The 27,508-nt window shown below is 42.7% G+C and overlaps 1 protein-coding gene across 1 annotated transcript in view; it reads left to right on the top strand.

Moving 5' to 3' along the window:
• The window catches only part of LOC146202403 (carboxyl-terminal PDZ ligand of neuronal nitric oxide synthase protein-like), a 50,274-nt gene extending 23,360 nt beyond the window's left edge, over positions 1-26,914 (top strand). Inside the window, exons 7-11 of the mRNA XM_084588151.1 lie at positions 2,752-3,008; positions 4,613-4,828; positions 11,818-11,970; positions 17,109-17,345; positions 24,722-26,914. Of these exons, the coding sequence (XP_084444277.1) occupies positions 2,752-3,008; positions 4,613-4,828; positions 11,818-11,970; positions 17,109-17,345; positions 24,722-25,054 (1,196 nt within the window). The 3' untranslated portion in view covers positions 25,055-26,914. The remainder of the gene's footprint in view (positions 1-2,751; positions 3,009-4,612; positions 4,829-11,817; positions 11,971-17,108; positions 17,346-24,721) is intronic.
• The last annotated feature ends 594 nt before the right edge of the window (positions 26,915-27,508 follow it).

The following is a 27,508-nucleotide window of genomic DNA, read 5'->3' as shown; positions in this document are numbered from 1 at the left end:
AGCATCAGTTAGTTGGTGCTTTCTCTTAGCTTTTCTTTCAACTTGCAATGTGCAAAGAGAGTTCCTTTCCCTCATCCTCATATTTTTGGCTTGTAATTTTTATCTTCTGCTCTTGTAAAGTTCTCATTCATTTTTTTGTTTTATCTGACTTGCAAGCATAGATAAGCAGACTGTCATTTCATACTACTCCTGTGATAGGTTTAGTTACAAAATGGATGATTATGTATCATGAATGATTGAGGGTTGATTTTTCCAGGTCTTCTGCTCATACTTTGCTCTTATGTCCTTCTGTCTGCACAGAAAATTTGAATTCCCTAAGAAATGTGTGTGTTATATATTGTAAACTCTTATTCCTCTTTAGTAAAAGAGTGGAAAGAAATTGAACTGGTAGGTGTAACTGCTTAAATTCTTAGTGCATAAAGAGCTTAAAGAGGATACCACAAAGGGTCCTTGTTTTGTTTTTCCCATTGTCTGGACCTTGTTGACTTCTGTATTTCTTCTTTGCTATGAATAATAAACAAGCCTATGTTACATTTTTGTTAACTAAATTTCTGCCATGTTGATATTAGGTCTCACTAGGCCGGCTGTGCCTGTGTAGCCAAGACAAGTAGTTCACTCTTTATCCAGTAATAAAGATTTTGGATAGCCATTGCTGATTTAATGAAATGAAATTTTATTTTGGGTTACAGTGCCTGTTAATGTAATCTGTGAGTCCGAAAGTTACTCATGATGAAATTTTACATTTCTTACATAGGAAAGTAGTTTCATTATTACAAGCATTTTATTAGCTGTGTAGCAGATAATGTATGCACCTGGTGGCGTGTCGCGGGGTTGGGCAACTTGCCGGATATGATGTAGGAACAGGCGCTCGAAAACTGTCCTCAAGCCGGGCCCCCATTGTGGGTGAACATACTTCGGACGCAGTGCAGTAAAAAGCTGGGAGTATAAACATGGCTTGGAGGTCCTAGGATTGTTACAGTAGTGAATTTTTTTTTTTTTTTAATTGCTCCCGTGATTACCATGCCCCAGTTCAGTGTAGCCATCAGGGGCACGAACGCGCTTAGCATGCAAGAATGCACATATCTCATGCACTTCAGAAATACAGAAACATAGTTCAAAACAAACTGTATTTGGTGTTGGCTGTTGGCATTCCTTTACAGAGGTGTAAATGCATCAAGTAAAGGTTCGTATCGTTCTGAATACCAGATTATAATGCGTTCCCACTCGCTAAGGATTCCACAAGCTGCAGAAAGCCGCCAAAATGCCTTTACTACAGTGCCTGAGGGTCTGATTGCACATTTTTGTATGTCATTTTTGGATCTTGGTAATGGCTGCCCATTTTCCAGTTTCGGTTTGAAAAGCGATGGTTTTTGTGAGGGATTCCTGCAACACACTTGAATTATGAATGCCATATTTTTTTTTTTTTTGTACTCTCTCTGGACATACTGCCAGAAAATGTACTTTTACAGAGTGAAAAATTTCGTTGCTGTTGGCCTATTTATTATATATAAGAGTGGTGTTCTTTCTGATTGTTTATAAAAAGCTGTTGGGCATGCTTATCAACTGTAGAGAGCCTGCATGCTAGACAGATCATTGATTTCTGTGTCTGCTGTAACAAAGAGTAGTTTGGATTGATGTGGACCATCTGGACACCATATTGATCAAAACTACAATTTGTTATAGCTGGCACAAAAAGCAATGATCTGTCTAGTAGAACAGGCTTCCCCATCGCTAACCTGAATGGAAATGTTTTTGCAGCTTAAGTTTCTTTTTTTCTTCTTTTTTTTTTTTACCATGTGCATGTTTCTGTGCGCATAGTCATTGTTTAGAGTGATAGTTGTATCAGGGAAGTCCTCCAGAGTTAACAGCATAGTAGTTATTAATTTCCAGCGTAATATATCATAACCGACAACTTAGTGACATTACCCTGAGCAGTGGATAGGTTATATTTCTGTGGCCTGCTGATTCAGTGCATTGAGTGTCATCTATTGTTATGTAGGCCTGAGTTATGTTGGCTGTGTGTCTGTGAGAAAAGAAAAATGGAAAGGGGGGGGGGGGGTTATTTGGAACATTTAAATGTGGGCGGGAGGGGAAAGAGGGAAATTCAACTGTTGCTTTCACTCTCTCTTCCCTAATGAAGGCAAAAAATAAAGGAACCTTATGTGCTTGAAGTAATTAATCCTAGTTAATGTAATGAATGGCACAGAGGTTAGGGTAATAGAACATAAACCTGATATGCTTTCAATTCATGCAGTCTTGTTTTTATGCATAGGTACTGCGTGCACTTCACATTTCATCTTGTTTTGAGGGAGCAAGTTGTCAACTTAATGGAAGGCTGATTGCTTCGGAGGTCAATATATCTTTGACTAAGTGCTGTGCCTCATGTGATGTCAATGCCATGCATAACATCATACAGTATGCAAGTGGCAATAAGCTGCCTGGTGGCCTCAATGCAATTCTTGGTTATGCATGGCTTAAGGCTGCACATATGGCTGTGTACTGATTCATCAGTATTTGCCAATTAACAATGATTCAGCGTAGCAGGGGGCGACAGAAAGTTAGGTGGGCGGATGAGATTAAGAAGTTCGCAGGGGTCAAGTGGATGCAGCTAGCACAGAACCGGGTTAAGTGGAGAGATATGGGAGAGGCCTTCGCCCTGCAGTGGGTATAATCAGGCTGATGATGATGATGATGATGATGATGATGAATGATTCACCACTTAAAGTTGAGGCATTGTTTAACTGTTTGCAGACAAGGACCAGAGTGAAAAGTTTGAGAGAGACAGCACATGTGATGACACCAAGCCACTGGCACCACAGTCTGGAGCTAGCCCACTTGAAACACCTCTTCAAGACTCTCACTGCAGTTCAAAGACTTCATCCTCATCACCAGCGACAGGGAGCTCGCAACAAACTCTCCTGCAGCAGCAGCAGTCCCAGTCACAGCAGCAACAGGTCTCTCAGTCTCCAAAGCCAGCTACCAACCAGGTTGTGTGCACGCAGCCTGTGGTGAGTACCATTGCCAGAGTATGCACTGGGGTGATGCGCCCAATGCTTGTATACACTTGCAGCTGCAGTCGAAGCTGCTGCAAGGACAATGCAGCTCTGTGGCAACTTTCTCAACTGCTCAGTAAAAAAAGTGAAATTAGTTGACTTAGGGGACGAGCGCAAGTGAGTTCAATAACATCTGTGCAAGAGCAGAAGTGGCTTTCAGTGCTCATTAAAATTGTGAGCCAGCTTTGATTTAAGAAATCGAAGCAGTGGATGGAGGCTGCTAGATTACATTTTAACAACTGGGGAAATGTTAGTGCTATGAACATGCTTAAGCAGACGATGATCGAAAGTCTCTTGTGCTAGTCAGCTGACACAGGACATCTGACTTAACCCTGTTCATAGTAAAAGCCTCCACACGTATCGGTAAGATAAGTCAAGATTTTTTTTTTTTTTTAATTCTTTGTAGACTTACAGCTTTGGTATAAACAATGAGGTAATGTGTTCTGCTCACAACCCACAAATTTGGAATGATAGATATATAGCTAGCACTGCTTATGTGGATTGTACTGCAGCAGTGTCCTAGGGGTTTAATCATCCACCTCCCATATGAGAGGGGCGGGGTTTGATCCCCAGTGCCACCAATGAATACCCACCGATCGTACAATAAGACCCCTTTTTTGGGGCATTTAATCCCAGGGATACCAAGTACCAGGCCAGAATAAAGCTTACACCCACTGGAAAATCAGCGAGTGCCCAGCGGCATTGAGTATTGAATCCTGCACTTCCCACATTAGAGGCAGATGTTCATATCAGCTGTAGTTTGATAAGTACCTAAAAGTGTGGAACCAAGGTGGTGTCTCCCCGCCGTAGCGGCGCAATAGCTACGACACTCTACTATTGTGCCCAAGGATGCGGGATCGAATCCCGGCCGCGGCGGCCGCTTTTCGGTTCAAGCGAAAAGCAAGGCGCCTGTGTGCTGTGCGATGTTAGTGCGCATTAAAAAGCCCCAGGTGGTCGAAATTTCCGGAGTCCTCCACTACGGCGTCTCTCATAGCCTGTCACTTTGGGATGTTCCTCCACTACGGCGTCTCTCATAGCCTGTCACTTTGGGATGTTAAACCCTACAAACCAAACCAAAACCAATGTGGTGTCTGTCTAGAAATGAGGGGGCACTAGACTTTAGTCAAACATGAAATGAAGATAAGTTTTTCATCATCTGCATTTTGATTATACTGTATATGTGCACCCTTACACATACTTTACATACAGTCTTGACTAAGAAGATGTATTTAAGTTTTCTGGATAGGCTGGCTTTCTTTTCTTGTTGGAATGAGAGGCTTGATTAGTGGAACAGCATAACAAGAGAAACCATGTCAGAGGTACCGTTAGTGTCTTCATGATGGTACATGAACGCACATTGCCTACAAGACGCTGAGCAATGCAGAAACTTGTTTGCTTTGTCCCCTTAGGGGTTGCACTATAACCTTCATTTGGTGCTTCTAAGTGATCATATTTCCTTTACTTCGTTTCGACTTCCAGTATTGCTACCTTTAGTTCATGCGTTCTTGCTTAGCTCATCTTTTGCCAGAGGCTTTCTGAATGGCGTGATGTTTGTACAGGTGAGTGCTACCAATGAGAATGCCAGCCTGTCTACTCCACCTGCCATGCCTGTGTCTCTGGTACCAGAAGGGACATCCTTGTCCTTGTATCATCAGCTACAGCTCATGCGTGCTCAAATGGAGCATCAGGCCCAGCAGGTTCAGTCGGCCATCAGTCAGGCCCGCCACTTGCGAGACCAGCTCTCAGCTGAGGCAACTGCCCGTAATGAGGCCATGGTGAGGGAAACATTTTCAACTGCTCTGAATTTTCTCCTTTCTTTTTGTCATTCTTCAGTGTGTGAACTCAGTACCAATTCATGTTCAGTACTGGCAATGGCATCCATAGACTGTGGTGAAACAATTTAAATTACTGTATTAAAAAAATTTAGAGATGGTTTTCATAGTTTATAGGCTGGGCTTCCTTCTTTTCCTTGTTTTATTTTTGAAATAGTAGTACAACAGGCTGGTTGCGTTTGCACAGGTGTGTTTTTACCCCTCACTGGAACTTTAAAATGCTTTGTTGCAGGTTGGAACGTCATTTGTTACCCTGAGGGGTGTTGAATCGGAACAAAGCAGTGCAAAGCTACTGACTGCAAAGAGCATTCCTTTCTACCCGAATTTTGTGTATTCGAGAAATCTTGATGTGACATCACTGTACGTACATAAAGTCTGCACTTGCACGCTTGAAAAATCTGTTCTTCATAATGTGAACATGACGCTTTAAGTTGCTTTTGCTGCAAAGCAAAGTTTATGCATCAAAGCATTGCGAATGTGTTAGAGCCACATCAGCACTGCTGTACAACAGGCGGTGAGCCTGAGTCTTAGAATTTCATTGCCTCCTGTCAGTGGGAAAAAGGAGCCGTAAGAGAAATGGTTGCGATACCAATACTAGGCAGGGTATCATAGCTTCAAAATTCTTGCACTACATGGGGGGCAAACGCTGTTGAGGCAAATGTTAACACTGGATTTGTTTTGGGCACCAGGAGTGCTTTTCACGGCTACAATTATGGTGCCTGAGAGACTATTAGGTTTTGCTCTAGTTGTCTGTAGTTCTGTCTCTTTCTGTCATATTTATTATTAATATCATTAGTCTTGCCTTTGATTGCTTGTTGTGCTCAAAGATCAGAGAAGCAACAAGATAGTAGTATAACATTCAGTTAACTCAGTAAGCAACAAGATAGTAGTGTAACATTCAGTTAACTCAGTTATAACATATTTGAACATGGTGTCTCGCATGACATGGAGATATGACTTACCTAAGAGGGGACACTGCCCTAAAATGAACTTTTGAACTGCTTGCTCAATTTCATTGAAACTTGCAGGTTTAGGTTAACCTCACCACTGGGACCATCTCTGCCAAATTTTATTACTCTGGCATGAGTATGAAGAATGTTATGTGATCTGTATGACAGCTTTGACTATAGTTGTGTAGGAAAACTATTATTCAGGAAAGAAAACAGTACCTGTGTTTGAACCCGACTTCTAGTGGCTGCATTCCAATGGAGGCGAAATGGAGAGGCATCCGTGTGCTGTGCGATGTCAGTGGAGGGTAAAGAACTCCAGGCGGTCCAACTTTTCGGAGCGCTCCACTACGGCATCTCTAATAGCCTGAGTTGCTTTCGGATGTCAAATCTTATAAACTAAACCACTTAGAAAAGAAAAATAACTTTTCCAATTGTGTTTTGTGGCCTTAGGAATGGCCAGAGCACACAACTGTGAAGTTATTTTTCTGTCAATGAAATAGCATTAAAGGCTAATGCGAAAGCAATTGGCAAGCTGTGCTATAGCTGCTGTGCTGCCAAGCGCACGTGCGCACAGCCATGTTTGATTAGATTGCCTCGGCTTTTCGAGAGGTGGGCAGCTTGCATGCTCTGAGGTTGCACTTCTAATTTTCAGTAGACTTTTGATTTTTTATTCTTTATTCTTTATTCAAGAGTTACCCCGCATTGCCCGACGGCGTTATAGCAGGGGGGTTACAGATTGGCAAAAAATACATCTTCACTTGCAGAACACACTTGCATTTCGGAAAGCCAGTTCCACTGTTGCACTGTTTTAACAAAAAATGAATTTGCAAAGAGGTTCATCCTGGTACGGTACTCTCTCATTTTGAAAGAGTGGTCATGTCGTCTAAAAATGTAAAACGGCCGTTTTAAATAACTTTCAAAATCAATCCCCGTTCTTCCGTGAATTATTAAGTACAGCAATTTTACCCTCAACTTTCTTCTACGGGAAGCGAGTGGTTCCCACTGCAATTCTTCTTTCATTGCTGTACAACTATCCCTTCACTCGTACCTCCCCAAGACGAACCTTGCTGCTCTATTATGAATTTTCTCGAGTTTGTCAATTAATACCTGATGTGCAGGGTCCCATACAATACAGTACACGCATATTCCATGATGGGTCGAACACAAGAGAGAAAAGCAGTTTTCTTGAGGTTTGGCTGCGAACACCTTAAACTTCGCTGTATAAAATTTAGTGCCCTACCGGCTTTGGTAGCCACATGGTCTACATGAGCATTCCAGGAACAGTCATTTGTCAGTATAACACCTAAGTATCTGTATGTACATTTTTGGCTGATCAATTCATTGCTTATGCGATACTGAGCTTGGACTTTGATTTTTTTCCGTGAAAAACAAAGATGAGCGCATTTCTCCGTATTCAAAGACATTTTCCATTTAAGACACCAATCGTGGATAAGTGTTAAGTCAGTTTGGAGTTGAGCAACATCATTGGCATTGTTAATTTTCCTGTACAAAACACAGTCATCTGCAAACAGACATATACTTGAGAAGATACCGAGTGAAATATCATTTATATAAATTAAGAATGGCCATTAAGACTAATAACAGCCTTTTCACTATTGCAAATTGCAGAATATGATTAATAAATAGCTTTTTGTTGGGAATTATTCGTCTATGATCATTATTATCAGCAGTTACATTTTTTAGCTTCTTTGCTCGTCAGGGAATTTGGACAGAAATAATCAGGGAAAACCTGGAAAAGTCAAGGATATTGAAAATAGGGGTTTGCTAGACACCCTGCAGGAATAGATCTCGCCGTCCACAACCAAGGCTCAGTCAAAGATGTTAGATAGATTAGTGTCAACTTCTCTGCTAAGTTAAAGTCTACATCCCTTATTTCTTTACATCGGCTATAGCGTAATCATGTAGCTTGCTGTAAGAAAGTAACGCTCACTTAGGTGCACCACATGCATCTCGTAGATCATCTCGGAATTTTTCAACATAAAGTTAAAAATGTCATGGAAATGAAGGATCAGTTTTGTTCTTTATATGGTAGCATTCTCATAAAATATAGCAAAACTAAGCAAACTAATTCCGCAGTTGTGTGCTGTGGCCATTAGTAAGGCCACGCAGTGCAAAAGAAAAAAAAACAAAAAAGGGAATTTTTATTCTTTTTCTTTTGAAATGATACTTTTCTTAAGCAAGCATAGCTATCCTTGTCGTGTAGTTTACATAAAATTCTTCATATTTACTCTAGAGTAATGAAATGCGCCAGAGATGGTCCCAGCAGTGAGCTAAACTAGCCCCGCAAGTTTCAGTGAAATCGAGCAAGGAGTTCAAAAGTTCACTTTTTGGGTTAGTGTCCACACTTAACCAATATTTCAATATATGCAATATTGAAGTGACGATGGTTTACTGTATAAAAGTGGCAATGACGTAGAAATGGCCATGTTTCATTTTTTAACACAGGCATCTTTAGATTAACCACTAAGAGCAGACTTTATTCTTGGAAATGTTTGGACAGACATATTAAATCTGTTTACGACCTCGAAAGAGAAGGGACAGTGGTAAAGGTTTCTTTCTTTCTTTCTTTTTTTCCTGGTGCTAGTGTGCAGGGACCCTTGGGGTTGACAGAACTGGGGAAGGTGTACACCTAACATGCCTTGGATAATTTATTACATACCTGTTTTCTCCTAGTTTCAGTTTTTGTTGTTGCAGGCTGTGATTGGGAAGGGGGGGGGGGGGGGGGGGGGGGCAGCCCAATACACAGCACTGACTCAAGTTGAATGCTAACAGATTGGTTAATGTATTTGTTGTAGATTCATGAGCTCGTCATGCAATTAACGCAGATGCCGAGTAGCTAATGTATGGCTATTCCATGAGACAGGTGACTAGTAGCAGTTTTGTACACTGGCTTTTGATGTCACAGCCCTCAGCAACTGAAACTGAAGTTCTGGATGAAAAACAGTGCTGTAATATGTTATTGAATCCGCAGATTGCCCTGATCAGTTTCTTTTCCCAAGGCCCCGTAAACTGTTATCAGCAAAATAGAGCTCTCCTACAGGAGTAACAAGAGGTGCGCAAACATCAGATTTTTGGTCAGAAAGCAAGTATTAATAATAAAAATTAATTGCAAATCGTATAAAATATTATCGAATAGTTTTAAATATCAGAACATGTTATTTTTAATATTTTAAATTTCAGTACATTTAGATTAAATGAAAAGCAAACGCTTTTCCGCAGAGCACAGCAACGAAGAGCGGACTTCCAGTAAATTTTGTTTTCACTCACTGTTAGCATAATTTAGTACTCTATTTACTTGAATTTAGGCTGGCCTTGATTCTAAGCCGACATCCAGAAGTTGAAGTCTTAGGGAAAAAAAGAAAACTTTCCTCGAACGTAAGCCGACAATACTAGCGATGCAGGCTTGATGTGGCCTGTTTGGGTCAGGTTGTGCGTTTCAGTGAACCAGTGTGCATAAAACATTCACAGCTGATCCTTTAACAGGCTTGTTGATTCTGATAAGACATCACGAGGCTTTAGGTGCTCTGTCGTGATGCCAGGTATGGTCGGGACATCTGTATTAGCCTTAGTGAGCGAAACTTTTACTCCATCGGTCAGGTGCCCACGGTAGCAGTCAAGGACAAGGAGGGAATTGCGGGCCCAAAACAAGTTGTCTAAGATTATGCCCCGGATTGGTGGTGTGTGGCGTGGATGCCCCTGGCTGCAAGATAAAATATAAGACAGCATAAATATGCCAGTTTGGTCCAACATGTTGGCACATGTAAGCTCGAGCCTTGACTGGAGAGGGCAAGGCTTCTAGGCAGAGGCAAGAACAAAAAGGTGAGGGTTTTGATGGAAGACTTTCACATTAAGAAAAAGGCAGCCCTGTGCATAAGTGATACGTTGATCAGCTTGTAAACAGCACAGGTTTGCTTTCTATGCAGCCATGATATTGCAGTCAAGGCATTGAAAGTGTGAAGGTAGTATAAATACATGTGTTTTTTGTCCAAATAAGTAGTTCGAAATTGGCACCTGTTCGTCATTGCCTTGTCCTTTTTTGTCTATGTCTACATATATCGCCTTAACTCTCTCAATTTAAAAATACTGTCCTCTGCCCAGCTCAGTAGACGCTTCAGGTGAATGTAAGCAAACAGCTTGCACAGTACTGACATCACAGAGCTGATGGCTATAGCTTATAGCTGTCTGCTAGGCTTCTGTTACCGCACATTTTTTTTTTTTTATTTTATTGAGCTGAATGTAGACAGCTTTCCGACCCTTGGGGAGCTTAGCTGGTTTGCAGGACACTATTTGCGGTGTCTAGTAGCAGTCAATGGGTCTCTTTGCTTGTCTGTTCCAGCAGGAGTAGGGAATGTGATAAAGCACTGTAAAGTGGCTGGATACTTCCTTATTGGAGGAGAGACCTCAGCGGTCGGTTTTTGGAAGGAGATGACACAGAGCAGTGCTGGCAAACCGAAGCAAGACAATTTGCCAAACTGGCACAAATGTGATAACTTAAGCTGCATCACGAGTGGGGACGATTTCGTTCATGCTCCCTTGACCGCTCCAAACTCAGTGTTCATGACAACACGTTGACCACTTAGCCTTTGTATGTTGGTTTCAGTGAATAGCAAGCACCTTAATAGGCCCCAACACTGCAGAAAACCAAAGGCACAAAAATGAAATCAAGCTAGCTGTGCCACAAAAATGAAATCGAGCCATCTGTGCCACATAGCTGTAATTTCATTATTGCACAGGATGTGCTTATCCTGTATGGCTTTGTGCGTTAGCTTCAACACCTTTTTTTTCCTCTTCTAAGCTTTCTTCTTGCCCTCTATAGCCAAAGACGAGCAGTTTATAGAGTTTAATAGAGGAAGCTGTAATGGACGAAAGCAGTTTCCAGAAAACAGCTGCAGCAGCGATTGTGGAACGCAGCTCAGCCCGTTGTGCAAGCCCCGCTTGTGTGCACACCACATCTCTCATTGCAGTTATAGAAAATGAGCCGATCGTTGGTGTCCGTTTGCTTTCATCGCTGGCGCCTTCACAACCAGGTGTCGACTGCATTGTGGCATGCTGCAGTGACGTGTCACGTGGTCCTGCACTTCGTTTTTTTTTTTACCTGTGAGCACACCATGGCGGCCCTTGATGGCTGCTGGGGCATCATTTTGCGAGGCTGAACATAACTGCATGCATGGTTTTGTCGTATACTGGCTGTTCATTTTACGAGGGATTGGCAAGTTAAGCAATGTGATCAGAGCAAGTTACTGTAACCTTAAAGCACTGTTAATTCGCTGCAATTTTTTGCTGCGAGTTATTTGAATATATTTTAAGTAGTGAAAGTGCAGTATGAATCAAAGCAAATCTTAAATTGTATTCACCCATTGTTCAGAAATTCTAATATTCGTGCACCGCTAAAGATAAAATTTCCCATGGAAACTCGAGAATTTTTGGAGATTTGCTGCAAACCTGCGTGCATAGTCATGTGCACAGTTTTAAATGCCCCAGTGCACCTCATTGCCTGTACTATATCACTGACACATTCTGAGACAACGCATAAAGTTTCACGTTTCAACCGAAGTAGCAGTTTGAAAAAATGTATATATATTTTTTTAAAGCATTCAGATGCTGCAGTAATACTCTTGGTCGGGCAATGAAGTTTCTGTTGTGACATTCTTCACGTGCTTGTGCAAAGCTATTTCTGCAGTTTTGGTGAGAGTTCATGTTTTCTGTCTGAGTATAAAAGTTTCATAGAGCACATATGTGAGTAATGTAAGAGAAATTAACGAAAACCACAGCTTACACATTGCTGTTCAGTTACATTGGCTTGGATAGCCTTGGCAACGCGTGTGTGTGGTGTCTTAGTCCACTGTATTGTCTTTCTTGTTGACTGGAGTGTAGTTGTAGCAATCCATGTATACAAACTACAGAGAAGTAAGGAATGCAGCTGAGTGTCTAAAGTTACTTTTGTGTCTTATTGATGTGCAGTCGCAGAATCAGCAGCTGATTGTGCACAACCGGGAGCTACTACAACATATCCACTTATTGGTGAAGCATATTCAGGAGCTCGAAAAGAAAATAAACCGACTGGAAGGCAAAAGTGACCATCTGCAGCCTGATCTCTCCCCATCCCCACTTCAGGTGAAGTCTTTGTGTGCTGCCTGCTTCTGTTTGCTTTTGTCAATCTGGGCACCCACTGCTTTACAGGCATGGTTGGAACTCCGTGTCTAAGGCACTGTTGACAAGTCATGGTTGAAAACGCTTTTGTTTTGTAACCAGTAGAGTTATGTTGTACAAGCAGGCAGCACTGCACTCACTTGGAACAGCTCTGTGCATGCAAGCCATGACAGGTTTTGTAAGTGGAAAGTTTAGTCAAGAACATTTGAAGCTCACTAATATGCAAAATTTGGCAAGGTGGGGATTAATTAGGACAAAATTCAGTCCTATCCCTTGTGCTGTTATTTCCAAATCATCTTTTCTGGAAGGAGCCCTTGACTTAACTGGGTAGTGTTTCTTTTACTCTTGTAGTACTTTCACTGTGTTAATATCTATAAGAGTCAATCCACTTAGGTGCCAAGAGAAAAATGTGCACTCTGTTCAGTCTGTATTAAACCTGAAACAATAAACAACCTGTTATATGTATTGGACAGAACAGTATTCAGTAATTATGCCCAAGAAAGACAAGAATTCTTGCCTCATTACAACATAGATGTTGTAATGAGGCAAATTTCTGTGGCCTGCTTCTTGGCAATGGGGAAAAGGGAAGAAGGGAACATCAATGGTAATAATGGAGGTAGATTAAAGGAGTAAAAGTAAAGAGCTATGAGGCTTCTAAGCTTGTTTACAGCCTTCAGACAAAGCTCTGTGGGCTGCAAATAAACTTGTTAACTTGTTGCTACTGCTGCAGGGTTGCAGTAAATGAAAAGCAGTCACACAGAAGTAGCTTTAATGGTTTAGCTTAATTCTTAGGTGGGTGCATTTTTTTTTATTTTTTTTTTTTTGAAATTTTGGCTGACATTTTTTATATTAATTTCAAAGCAGAATGTTTGTTTTGTTTCTGTTATTGTTTTATCAATGATATTTTCTGCAGGTGAAGTGCCTTTTTGTCAGCACGACCACTCAGTAACCAAGTAATTAGTGCACAGATGATGATACCTAAAGTTAGGCTTGTGGCAAAAATACATATGGAAGCTTATTAATAAAAATCAGGTTGTAATGCTATTATTGAGATGTAAAGCTGGGTTTAACCTTAGGGTGAGGCATCACATGTTCTGCATTGAGGGCAGTGATGCAGCTGCCACTGAAGCATGGCATTATCCAGAACGTAGCATTTTTATTATTATTTTTTTTTGTGACAAGGTATTCATCCATTTTATGTCGGTGTCTTTGCATGCAGCGGAGGAATCTAAGAGAGGGATAATGTAGTGAAGCCATGCCTCAAAACACACAACTGGGCTAATACAGTGACAGCACCGTCTCATCATGCCCCTCAGTTTCATACTTTGTTAGTTATCGAGGTTACTGGCCTTTCTCAGTTAAGCTTATTTTGGAAACTGAATTTGGTGTTTTTATATGCTCTAATATGCGCTTGAATGCCGGCAGGCGAGGTGACGTTGTCTGATTGACCCCCCTGAGTCTGTGCAGAACAGCAGCAATGCCACATCAAGGCCAGGCACATTGCAGCACACTGCATAGATGAGAGGACATGACGAGAATTATCGTTTGGGAGTGAACGGCGGTTACACTTTAATTTGTCTCCTCTCATCGCTGTGTCACTCGAAGTTCTAAATTTGTGCAGGCCTTTGTGTACAGCAGTCCACGCCCATAAACCAGACAGTTTTGATGAGAGAAACTTAGTCCTGCAAAAAATAATACTTTCGCATTCCCACTCATAAGCAGTCCCAAGTGTCTCTACCGAATTTTTTTTCATCCTTCACCTCGCCTATACAAGGCACCCGTGTGCTGTGTGATGTCAGTGCATATTAAAGAACCCCAGATGGTAAAAATTTCAGGAACCTTCCAATACGGCATCTCTCATAGCCAGAGTCGCTTTGGGACAAACTCCATAAACCAAACAAAAGCAAACCAAAATTTTGACGTCAGAGCCATCACTCGGCTGTTGAAACCAATCATGTGAAGGGAGAAGTTTGGTTAAAAATTATTCAGCAGACATAGGTGAATACCATATGGTGATATCATCATGTACAGTAACGTCTTATTCAACATGAAAAAGAAAAAAAAAAATTGTGCAGCCAAATATTTAGATGTCTGTATTCCTCTAAAAGCTTTGTTTGCTTTGACATATGATGATCAATCGGCCTTTTGCGGGACGCGACTGCGCATGCACCCAACCCCTAGCGGCGTAGTCGCGAAGCGGACTGGCGGGTTTGTGGCCGCCGCGATCGACTCCGGCGGTGGGGTAAACAATCCGGCGGCTGTCTGCGGCGCCTGCATTTCTGCGGTTGTTTCGGTGGTCGTTGTTGGATAGTGCGACGCTCCTGACGATTCCGACTATTTGTGTAGCGTTTGATTGCGATACACAATGTTTAAAGAGAAGCGGCCTCGCCTTTTTTCGCTTTCCAAGCGCTTCACGAGACCGTCTTCACCGCGAAGCTTGAATAAAAGCTGTTCGTCAGCAGGGCGATCAAGGGCGCCCTTGGGAGCCGTCGAGCGCATCAAGACTGTGCGGGAACCACTTTGTAACAGGTACGAACTAGGTACTGAGGTTAAATATTTGTGCAAGCTGTAATGAAACCTTTTTTTAATGAGCAAGAAAGCCCTCCATATCACCACGGCACCCTGATTTCATCCTGATGATATTCAACTTTTCGAGCAACGAGGCGAAGCGGGCGAATGCTATGAGCCGTTTTCAACGTGCGACAAACCGGACAGCGAAACAAAAGCAACCAGAGGAGTCGGCGACCAGCTACCCCCTGCCAGAACAATGCTTGTGGGGACAAACGTGCGCACGTCTAAAAGCTATAGAATCTAGTAAACATTTCACTTAAAACGCAAGTGATCGGAATCTTCGAGACAGATCTCGGCGCATTTTTCGCGACAAAGAAAGTGATAACGCGTCGTATCGCGACAACGAGCATGAAGAAACAAGGGATATGGAATTGATACGCGTGCCAGAATCACAGCGATAAGGCCGCATGCCGCCGGCTGTTAAAAAACAGCAAATACAGTTTTGAAGGTTTCGCGGCAATATGTTGTCGCTGCTTCAGCAATCAAGAAGCAGTCATAGCAGTGCATCTCGGGGTTATCAAGTCATTGTTTAAGACATTAGCATAATGTACAGAAGCATGGCATGGTTCAGTCACTTCACCTTGGCATTTTTATTTATTTGTGGATTCTGCAGGAACGTAGAAACTTTGCAAAAGTGGGATGAGATACATATGAAGTGGGATAGAAGTACACAGCTATTACAGACTGCACAGTTTCTTTCATTTACACTGCTAATTAGAGCGCTGCATGGGCGGAGCCCAAAGAAATTCCTAACTACTTGCCCAGCCCTGAATGTGGGTGGGCCCAGCTGAAGCCCGAAAAAAAATATGAGCTAAGCACACTTCTCTAATGCAGATGTTCTGGTTACTTCAAATTTCAGTGAAAAAAAGGCCGGAATAGTAGCATGAAACTAACTCCTGGTTCTGGTTGCATTGGTCTTTGTTTTTTTTTTCTTGCCTTACATCCCATTTATACGAATGTTTCGAAACATTACGTTTCCTATGTAGCCTTCATCTTTGAAGCGGTGGCCCTTGCTCAACTGGCGATCGCATCGCATACCGGGCGACTGCAGGTTCAGCTGAATTTGTTCGTCAGTAGGCTTCGCTGTATTCCTCGGGCATGACACCCAGCCATTAGTTAGCCCTAGATACCCACCAGGTATCGGGTGCTGCCCAGGACACGCCATCGTCGACAGAACCGAAATTATGTGCGCCAAGAAAACGTGCTCCGCAGCGGGGCTCAGCATGCGAAGGAGCGTGTTCGTGCGGCGCCATATCCCGCCAGTTTGGTTGCGGCGTTGTGCACGAGGTGGCAGCACAGGAAAACGCAAAAGGCCGATTGGTGTAGGCTTGTCCGTGCCTTGCATGTCACAAAAATTTTGCCATGTATGAGATAGTTTCACATCTGGGAATTCAACTTATGGTAGGAGTCCTACATCTTGTACCATGTCGGTGCTCTCATAGTTGTTTGGTAGTTTTCACAGACTGTATTTGTTTCAAGGTATCCACACTTTCCCACTCCATACAGATAAAGCACAATGTTGCATGCTGCTGTAGGACAGCACTGATTACCTATGACAAAATATAAAAAAATAAACAACAGCATTCCATCAAGGAGTTCGAGATTATATGACAGTCACTGCTGTGATTGGCAGTCATATCTGCAAGTATGAAGTAACTGCAAATATGGCAAACACTATGTTAGCTGCTCTTTTTCTCTTATGTGTGCAATGTGTGTTATGTGTGTTGTGCTAGCCAGTAATAGTCTGATGATCATCTTCATGAATTTAACTGACATGATTGGACACATGTGAAAATAATGTAACAGTTTTTTGCTGTGTAGCTGCATGGTTGTGCTGAATGAATGCATTTTTTTTTTTCACCCTTCATTCTCAGTCCCTAAATGAAGTAACACTAGCAAATGAACAAGGAACTGAAAACATCAAGGAAAATGTTTCATTCCAGGGAGCAGTGGTTGATTATGATGTACACAACGAGCATGTTGTCTGCTACTTCTTTATTTTTTTGAATTTTTTGTGCTTGATGGATGATTCCTGGATCTGGCTTCAGTAGGATAGGCTCACTTTGGGGGGGACCTCTGTGACTGCTGTTCAATTCCACATGGATAAAGCACACGGAGCAGATTTATAGAGGATTTTTATAAACGCTCTTAGCTCTGTAAACAGTGCGATTCAGTGTAGCTCGAGGAGCTCAATGATTGCTGTTTAATCCTGCATGACTAAAGCCACACGCAGCTTATGTTTTCCACTTGGAATATTACGAGACTAGACTCATAATTAAGCTGCGGTCATCAGATTTGGAGTAACAGCATAACCGTAGCACCAAAACACCACAACAGCAAGGGTCACACTACCACCAGCTACCCTCTCCATGTTTCCGCTCTCGCAGTGTTTCCCCTTATTTTTAATGGAGATTTTTGTTTTCTCTGTAAGAAACACATTCATACCAGTGCAGTATTTCACTTGAGCACTGTTATGCTTTGTCAGTGCTATGCCCTCTATTTTGTTTCTGAGCGGTGATGGCATTGTGCAGATTGGACCGCCACCACGTTTCTTGGATCTGCTGTCTGGGGCGCAGCCTGCGGGGAAGACACCTTCTCCCGTGCCCCCTGCTGGGGAGCCCTTTGAGCTGGGAAGCCTAGGCTGGATGTCGGGATCAGCGGGAGTCGGCGGAAGCCCCCCACCTGCAACTCCTCCACACCAGCAGCCAACTGCTGCCTCGACAGCTAATTCGTCCCCTTCCATCACCACTAGCAGCCTCCAGTTACGGGTCAGTTGAACATCCACACTGGCACCACAAGCACTGAGTGTTGGACCAGTTGTTAGATGTTGCTTTCATTTAGAGCTCTAACAAGCACACACAGGCAAAAGGTGTCGTCTGATGTCTTTTGGCATTCCAAATGCAGGATAATCGTTTAGCTGGAAAATGTTATTATTGCCGGAGAATGACTGCTTTTTGGCATGTTCTTACTACCTGTAAGAACACTACCTGTACTACATGTAAGTCTCAGTTAGCGCTAAGGTTGCTTTTTTTTATCTTTGCCATTGTAGTGTGTGTGCTTTTATTCAAGCTCCAAAAGGATGGCATCAAAACTGATTTCATTAATTGACAAACTGAAGTTCTTGTCGTGTGGAAGTGATGAAGTTATATGTCAACCTCACTGCACTTTATGTGTGTCGTGCTATCGACTTCACACATTAAACCATAGAGGCAGGAATGTAACGGCATGAAGCTAATTTTGTGGTCGTGGAGTTGGTTGGTCTCCTTCACCGAATTCAAGGCGCCATGAACAAAGAAGTTTATTGCAGAATTCTTGAAATGGTTATTCTTTCATAGTGATGCAAGAATATGGGCTTTCAATTTGTTTCAACAGATCAACAACCCAAAGCATTCTTCTACACTTTTGAAAAATTAGTTGGGAAGTGCAGGGGGGACCCTATGGAGTGGCTGAAGCAGTCTGGGGTGATTACGAAAATCTTTGGATGTGCCTTGTGTGTCGTTCGAAGGAAAAAAAATCATATCTTTTATTTCACTATTGTAAGTTGAGCTAAGGCTTAAAAAAAAAAAATGAATGCACCCCAGATATGTGAAACCAATAGCATATTGAATGTGGTTAGGTGGCAGAAATCAGAATATATTTAAAAGTTAAAAATGCAGCTTAAGGGGCACCGAGGATGAATTGAAGTGTATCAAGAGATTACTGCTTCACAATGATAAATTCGCTGCTTTGAGGTGCTAAAACTGGGCTTTTGTTTGCTACAAAAGGTTTAAAATGCAGTGCAGCTGTGGCAACAGCTGCGCTGCATTTTGCCACCACTGGCAGTATTTGCGAGCAATTTGTATACCGTGTGAGGACAGCCTTTTGCGCTTGCATCCGTGAGGTTAGACTATGATCCTATTCGCTTCCAAAGGATGAGCTCTAAGTCCTTTCTGATCTTGTCTTTAGAAGCTTAATTGAGTGTTGGGGGGGGAAGAGGGGGGGTGGGGGGTTTAAAATTCATTCTTAATGGTAACCAATGCACCTATTGCTGCCGGACAAGCATGAACATTGCCAATAAGTGCCACAGGTCCACAACACAGCCTCCCAGAGCCACACGTTGAAAGCAGTTGTCCTCAATGTTCCTTTAACAGAGTTTTTTTAGAAGGGATTAAACTGCTTGAAGTGCAGTAATGTCACAATTATGCTGCACTTCAGTTCTTTGTTCACCCCAGATAAAGTTTGGAATGTAAAGGTATTTCACACTTTCTTGTCTGAATTTGATTATTTTGTGCAACTGTTATCTTTTAGGGCCCCCCACTCCCTTACTTTTTAATTATTCATAGCTTTGTCACTAGTACTGTGCTCTTAGCACTACTAGTAAATTTACTAAACTGAGTTTAAAGACTTTAGCATGTCAGCAAATAGTCCATAAGGTGCCATACAGCTTGATGACGGCTTGTGTTGAGTTTCATTGCGTATTTTCATTACTGCTTAATACCAGCTCACTGCTGCAGTATGCAGTGTTTTGTCTAGTAAATCGTTTGAAGTGTCATTTTCACTCCTAAATTCTTGTTCAGTTTGCATGACGACATGAAATACAGCAGAATCTCAGTAATATGAAATCTTACAGGGTCGCAAAAAAATTTGTTTTATCCGAAAATTCCTACGATTAAAACAAACAGAAATCATAATGCAGGAGCATGGGAAAGGCATTCGCGTAGATGTGTTTATAGCTAAGATTTATGCACGGCCACAACTCTCCACTTGGGGCGCATACAGCGTGACAGATGATCGCGACGTTAGGGATTTTCATGCCGCACATTACCGCAAACTGCTCCCTGCATGTACAGCACAACTAGCGATCGCTGACTCAACCATGTGTGGGCCATGTGCAGTGCTCAAGGGTGTGGTAGCAGTTCACGTGCTTGTATCATCTACAGTGGAGCTGGATCCAGTGTGTTCCAAACATCCAAAGTTCTGCACATTGTACACAGTGCACCCCAGCTGAGGAATTTTATGAATTCGTATCAGCCAGGTTTGTATCATTGAGATTCTGCTGTAGTTCATTCTGTGTTATCTGGGCTGTTTCTGAATAAGCAACACCATTCAGCACATTGCAGAAACGAGTATAGTACTTAGTTTTGGACTAATCTTTTTTTTCTTTTGTCAGCTGCATACGAAGATATTTTTAAACTTCTAGCAATATATGTCAACATGTAGGGATCATGGCTGTCATGATATCTAAGGTGACATACTTGCCTCGCACCAACCTTATTGAGTAGCGGCCATATTCATGGTAGGCGAATATGTCTACTTAGGACAGATAGTAATTGCAGATCCAGACCATGAAAGGGAAATAACTAGGAGAATAAGATTAGAATGAATGGAGTGCATTTGGCAAGTTCTCACAGATTCTAGCAGCTTACCGGTATCGTTCAAGAGGAAGGTATATGTACTAATAGTTGCATCTTACCTGTACTCACCTTTAGGGCTGAAATGTGGAGGTTAACAAAAAGGGTTCTACTTAAGTTGAAGGCAATGCAGAGAGCTATGGAACAAAAAAACGGTAGGTGTAACATTAAAAGATAGGAAGCGTGCAGGGTGGATCAGAGAATTAACTCAAGTTCATGACATTCTAGTGGAAATCAAGAAGTAGAAATAGGCATGGGCAGGGCATGTAGTGCGAAGAGAAAATAACCGATGGTCGCTTAGGGTAACAAACTGGATTCCAAGGGAAGGAAAGCGTAGCGGGTGGCGGCAGAAAATTAGGTGGGCGGATGAGGTTAAGAAGTTCGCAGGGGTCTAGTGGATGCAGCTAGCACAGAACCGGGTTTATTGAAGAAATATGGGAGAGGCCTTCGCCCTGCAGCGGGTATAGTCCGGCTGATGACGATCATGATATTTATGAGGTTCCACAGCATAAGCACTTGACCACTCCACTCTTTAATGCAGTCAATAGCTTTGCACAAAAGTGAGGCCCATTCGTCCGATTCGTCGTTCGGCAACAGATGGCTGCCCCGCTCAGTCCAGCCTATCAACAGGTGCCCGTCTGTAGCTTTCGTTTTCGTCACCGAAGAAATTTGCTGCTTTTCGAGCTGTTACGAAGGTGCTGGGCATGTTCTGAGTGTTTTCGTGCCGTGAGCAGTGAAGGTGATCAATTTTTTACAAGACCACCTGTGATTGACTTTTGCACGTGACTGCTGGGTAGACCAAAATACTTTTGTGCAAGGAAGTTATATGTATATTCTATTGGTTGAGAAGTTTAGCGTGAAAGGTTTTGTAACTTCATTTTTGGCATAACAAATAAAATAAATATATTTTAGATATTTCCTGCTATTTTCTGACTGAATGTATTCAATATTTTGTGAATATTTGTGCAAGTCTCAAATTTGCTTGGCAAGGAATTTTTTCCACTATGAGTAATAGGTAATCTTTTCTTCTCTCTGTGCCTTTAAAAAGAGAGTGCTGTTGGATACACTATGATATACTGTAATAAAGTAAAATAAAGAGTTGTGGCACTGTGTGCACACAATTAGCGTGCATTACACAGTCACAGCTATGAGAATCTGTTACATTTAACACCGATTTCTTTGTTGCATATGATTGTAGAAACATTCATACTATAGCTAATGTGTATTTATGTATCTGCCTCAGTAAATAATGTTTCCCTAAAATGTCAAATTAGCCCTGCATATGGTTTAATGTAGCCATGAAGGCTAATTTTGCCATTTCGTTACAAGTGCATATCTCGAAGTAGAGGTTCAGAAATATTTTTGCTTGATTATAAAATCCTCACATTACCTATTCGACAGATGGCAGTGATTACTGTATATTGCCGATTATAAGTCGACCCCCCAACTCGCGACCCCCTTTGGGCAAAAAAAAAGTTAGACTCCGAATTTAGGTCGACGCTGCCGCACCCTGCGGTCCTAGCTCGCCCAAAAATTATTTCAGAAGGCCGAGTCATAAACATTTATTCGTTCACGACACATCTGTCGTCGCTTGTGAGGACACAGTCTCGATCATCTTATGAGCCACTGCTGCCGCTGGTCATCGGAAGCGGTGCCGATATGCCGCACGTGGAGAACGCCGCAGAGACCATGTCTGTTGGTAGTCCATACCAGGCATCATTGACCCATTGAGCCACTTCGCCCAAGGAAGCTTGCTTCAGCCGCCCTGTTGGTGTCTTTGGGTTTTCCTGCTGGAGCCACTCCTAGAATGCACCGATGCGGTCTTTGAATGGCTTGTTCAGCGTCACATCCAGTGGCTGAAGAATAGGTGTCAATCTGCCCGGAATGATGACTAGGTCGCACCCCGCGTCCGCTACCGCTTTTTTCACACGGTTATGTGGCCGCGGAAAGAGTCCAGGATGAGCATGCTGCGGGGCTTCAGCAGTCCCCCGGATGCCTGCACCGCACGAGACGGAACCATTCGAGGACCATTTCATCATTAAAAAATCCTTTCTCATTCACCCGCACGATGACTTTTGGCGGGAACTTTTCCTTCGTCGGGATCGTTTTCCTCTTCAACAGAAGGAATGGTGGTAACTTGTGCCTATCTGCCGTACAGCATAACATGACCGTGAAATGGTTGTGCGTGTTGCCCGTTGTCAGCAGGCGGACCTGGTGCTCCCCTTTTGCGGACACGGTCCTATTGCTAGGCATATCAAACCAGACTGGAGTCTGGTCACCGTTGCCTATTTGACCAAGCAGGAATGAATGTGTTGCCCGCAGGTCACTCACGTAGCGCAGAAAGGCACTCCGTTTTTCTTCGTAGGCTTTGGGCAATCGTTGGCATACAGTCGTTCATCGCCTTAGGCTTAGGCCGTTCCCCTTCATGAAATTCGTCACCCATTTCTTAGACACTTTAAACTCGGTACGCGGGATGCACGTTTCCTCCGCGACAGCGCATGCCTTTGTTTCAATGTCATTGTAGCAAACACTCAGGCTCTCGCTTCTCTGGTCATGAACCCAACCTCGAACCGCCTCCTCAACGGCAGGGTATTGTCCAGACTTCGGCGCCTCTCACGCACTTTTCTGAGGCGTCGAACTTCCGCCCTGCTTCGACGTTGTTTTCTGACTCTGCGTAAAGGATGACTTGCCGCTTGCAGCGCTGTACTGTTTCCAAGGTTGCGGCGGCATCTTGCAAGGCGTCTGTTGAGTGACACAAACCACATGCACTGCTGTTAGCTGTCACGTCTGCTTGAGTCCAGGCGGTGCGACGAGAAGAAATGGCGGAAGGCACAGAACGTTGCACAACACGCAAAAATGGGCCTTGCAAAATGCTTCTCGGCCATGGAGGAAGGAAAGAACTTGGGAGAGGTCCTGAGGTCATTTTTTTAAAGCCGGCGCGGCCGCGCCGCGACCGGACGCTGTAATGTCTCTCCTCCTCCTTTAACCTCCGCAGTCTCTTTCTCTGTGATGCTCACGTACCTAGGGCCCTTAGCAACGCTGTTGCTAGTGGCCCGAGTTTTCATAGCAACAGCATCGCCGTTGCTAATGGCCCGACTTGGCTAACCCTAAATTTTGACGTCACTTCCGCCACACTTTCTCCAATGCATTGGGAATGGCAAGGCCTTCTCCCAAGTTGTTTCCTTCCTCCATGTTCTCGGCTCATGTGAATGGTCACGTGTGGCCGTTTTGGATTGGATTGGGTTTGTAGCTGTACAGTTTGTATCAAACATTGCCAGCCCGCCCGGCTTTGGCCATTTTTTCGTGGAGTGCCCACGATTGGTCGATAACAAGTTGCTATCGTATTAAAGCAAACCTTTGGTGCATATCTCAATTAAATTCAAGGTTTTTTTTTTTAAAGCAGGTCCACTTTTGCATTGTGTCTGACAACTTTTATTAAAATATGAGCGCACAGGGCGTGATATTATCCGCGACTCGGTCGAAATTACTTTTGACCCCGCATATAAGCAGACTTTAAGACTCCGCATATAAGTCGACCCCAATTATAAGTCGACCCCCCAACTTTTGGAACTACATTTAAAAAAAAAAAGGTAGACTTATACGCGGCAATATACGGTAACTTCTAGTAGTGATCTTTCACCATCACATTCTGTACATAACTGCATGCAAATTGCCTTGGTAGAAATCATCTGTATGCTTCCTGCCAGTGTGCATCTTGTTGTGATCAGTGGTATGTATGTGAACTTGGGAGGCAGTACGGTTTTCACCCATAATACTTTCTATATTTAAAAAAAACAACGTAGTACAGCGGAAAAATGTGCCCAGAATCTATTTGAGCATGACAGGAACCATCCAGCATGTTGATTCTGAAAAAAAGGCAATGAATTAACAGACCACGACTATTGCATTTTACAACCTTTTACAGCGAAGGAAGGAGATTGTCTTACTTTGTGGTATGGCAGCATTGTCCTTAATGCATCTGGTTCGGTACATACCGCATGCATGGTATATAACAAATTTAATAGAAGCCTTCACTGCTATCCAGCCCAGTAAAAAGAAGAAGCACATGGGCTGTAGGATAGCACTGATGCATGGTGCAGAGTGTAGGCTACCTCTTGTAAGCAATTGTTCAGAGGTGACTCAATTTTAGCCCTTCCCATGAAAGAAGTGGCTGTTTATTGTCTCTTTGCCAATCAGAACCATTGACACGATAATTAAAAACATTATTCCAAGGATTCTATTCATAGTTAATTTTCAGCTGGTCCCCTGTAGCCTTATTATAATGGTTTAACCATTTGGTGCAAGGGGCAATAAAAATAAAATAGAATCTAATAGCTAGAGGCATACACAATGATCACCTTTATAACAAATTGCAACCACCAGGGCACTGTGATTACATTTGTTTATGTACCTGTAGAAAATAAACGATGGAGGCATCTCATTCTAGAACAAGGTAAATAGCTTTCTTTAGACTTTAGACCTCAGTTGGCTGTTTCTTGGAAACAAAAAAAAAAAAAAAAAGAAATCCATGCAGGGTAAGCTGCACTCGAAAGGGTTTTAACACTTTCAAGTGCAGCTTGTTGCTTGCATGGAATTTTTTTTTTTTCAAAGAAGCCTGTTTTAGTGAGAGGAGCTAAATATTTTACTTGGACAAGACCAGAAGAGAGGGGGAAGGGGCCAAAACGAGTAGTGATTGAGGTTTAGCTGGTACGTGATAGCAGTTGGGTGTAACTGGGTGTTACCAATTGCTGCAGCTGGACGACCTGAGTTTCTCGGGTGCCATGAAGGGAACTACAAATGAAGGAGGTGGTCGGTCACCAGCATCCCGTGTGGCCACCGTGCCTGGTAGCCTGCCGGAGCTGCCCGTTTTCGCAGACGGGGGTAGCAGCACTTCATCTGCATCGCCACCGCCCTGGTCAGCGGGGCCCCTGTCGGGAGGAGGCCTGTTTCTGCGCCAGTTCAGCGCCCCTCTGCCCAGCTCACAGCCTTCCCTGAATCGTCTGCCGGACATCAGCCGGCTCACCATTGACGAAGGCGAGCCCAGCCTGCACAAGTTTCTTGGATCGAGCGCCAGCAGCAAGAGCTGAGGGGGCACTCGCCAAAACCACCAACCTTCTCCACGTGTGCCTGGTGCCTTCCTAATGATTAGCAGCATGGTATCAGTGCTGGTGCCTTCCTAATGATTAGCAGCATGGTATCAGTGCTTGTAAGGTGACTTGTGGATGCATTTTTCTTTTTTCTGTCTGCCGTTCTTGTTTCCCCATCATTGAAGCACTTTAGGCCTAACAGTTCTTGTTGAGTCTCTGGTTTTCAACTCTGGAAAAGCTTCTTTTTTTTTTTCTTTTTTTTTTCTTTCCCCACTAGCTCATGTGCTCCCTTTCTTGATGACACACTGATTCCTCTTCATTTGCTGGATTCCCAGGACTTGTGGTGTTTCATACATATGTGAACGCTCACAATCATTGATCTGAAGCCTCTTGCTGCTTTTCATTTTCATAACTGTCTTTCCTACTAATCTGATTGAGGAACTGGCGTCTCTTTGTTTTTCCTTCCTCAACAAATTCACACAATGCGATAACTGTGAAGAGTGTTCTCCAAAAGGGCCATTTTATCTGTTGACTTTTTACAAGTGCATTAGTACTCAAGGGTAGATCTGCTAAGAGAGCTATGTGAAATGTTACCTAGTGCATTCCTATTGCTACAAAGATTTCATGCTTGCATTTACTTAGGCAGTAGCAGCAAAGGCTAGAATTTGAACCTCATCACCAATAAGTGCTTGTTGTCTGTCTGCTGCATCTTCTTTGCACAGGCAGCAGATGTTTGCATTATCAGTTGGACAGTGGTTTATTATGGTGTCAAAAGCATCCTTAAAAAAAAAGAAAAAAAAATGTGTGCCTAATTTAATTGTTTCTTTTTTTTTTTTTTTTTTTCATGCAGTAAGTACCCAATGTTGTTCTAATTTTCTATCTGTGAGTTACTGCCAAAGCAGTGTTGTTTGCCATGTTTTTTCTCATGGCCTGAAGTCATTTTTGTCAAACTTAAAAAATGTTCTTGAAAATATTTACAGATCATTCTGTTGTGAACTATAGTGCTTATTACTATTGACAAATATTGGTTTTACTCTAAGAGGGATATGTGATATCTTTTTTGTTTTCATCTTGTAGATGGGGTAGATAGAAAGCTGTGACGTCTCTCTCGTAGCCTGAGCCGCTTCGGGACGTGAAACCCTATAAACTAAACTAAACCAGAAAGCTTTGACATTATCGGTTGCAGTTAATTTTAAAAAGAAATGAGCTGATGCATTTGCTTTCATACTGAACTATCCTTTCACCGTGGGCATTTGGTATAATTGTAGATGTTTTTGAATCTCTCTCTATGTTATGTCGTTATGAAATTCTTGCATTTTATGTTCAATATGAATGCATGTATTTTTTAAGATATATTATTACTATCAAGTTTCTTTATAATGATGGTAGGCTTGAAGATAACAGAAAGGCACAGTGTGCATAATGGTAATAGTACTGGCATGCATATTTAGGCTCCAAAGAGCACAGTGCTGTTCAAGCTCAGAGTTCATCAGAATAATTACCTTGTGAAGCATAAGTGGTCACTTGACCTCGTATGGTGACTGAAGTGATAAAGATATGCGAGCTCTGATGGCTGGGGTATTACTTTTATGTTTTATTTTCCTGTTGTCAATTTTTCTGTTAAATATAGTAGTGTGTACAATAGCTAACAAAGCTCTTTTTATGGGTGATTGCATCTTGTCCCTTTGCGCGGCGATTTCTGGGAGTGCAAGGAAACGAGTGTTCTTGCTGTGGCTGAGTGGCCGGTTCTGTGGAGAAGCAAATGAAACTGCTAGGGTAAAAAAAAAAAGCTCCCGACATGAACATGCAAATTATCAGTCTTTGGATGCACAACAGCTCGCACAAGGAGCATTTGTGCAAGTGTGCCGCAGTACAGCTGGGCGCTACTGCTTTGTGCCTGTCTGTCCACTTCCTCCATATGCGTTCAGTGCACTATCCCCACACAGCTGCTTTTCGCTCTCTTTTTGCTTATGCCACTGCTACAGGAAAACAAGAGTGGCATGGAGAAGTGGTAGCGAGTGTTCTGTATTCTCGTTGGTCAGCAGTCTGCACGTGGCGTGGGGAAATTGGGCATTCATTACTCATTGGAGGTCATTGGGTACAAACTGCATTGAGTCACCATTTTGTTTTAAAAAGAAGAAACAAAAGTGAGTACTTGTTTTCTTTACTCCTGCATTATTCCTTTCCGTTATTAGGGCTTATTCTTTTGGATCCTGTGTAGCTTTCATTTGGTACTCTGTAAAGAGCAGGTTGATGAAAGTGCCATAAAGTGCCATGAAAAACTGCCTTGTGACAGCCTAAGCAATGTGCTTTTATGCAACATTACAGGTGTTGATGCCTTTGTGTAAGTGCCACTGATGATCTTGCTGTATGCATCGTGTTGCTGTTGCTCACTTTCAATGCTAAAGGGCCTTTGCTTTGTGCCAAAAGTTGACCCCTCAAGCTTTTTGTTTG

Source organism: Amblyomma maculatum, chromosome 1 (assembly GCF_055883805.1).
Source record: "Amblyomma maculatum isolate TAMU_Amacu chromosome 1, ASM5588380v1, whole genome shotgun sequence".
Taxonomy (NCBI): Eukaryota; Metazoa; Arthropoda; class Arachnida; order Ixodida; family Ixodidae; genus Amblyomma; species Amblyomma maculatum.
Note: the sequence above shows the minus strand (reverse complement) of the source record. Positions and strands in the feature narration are given on the sequence as shown.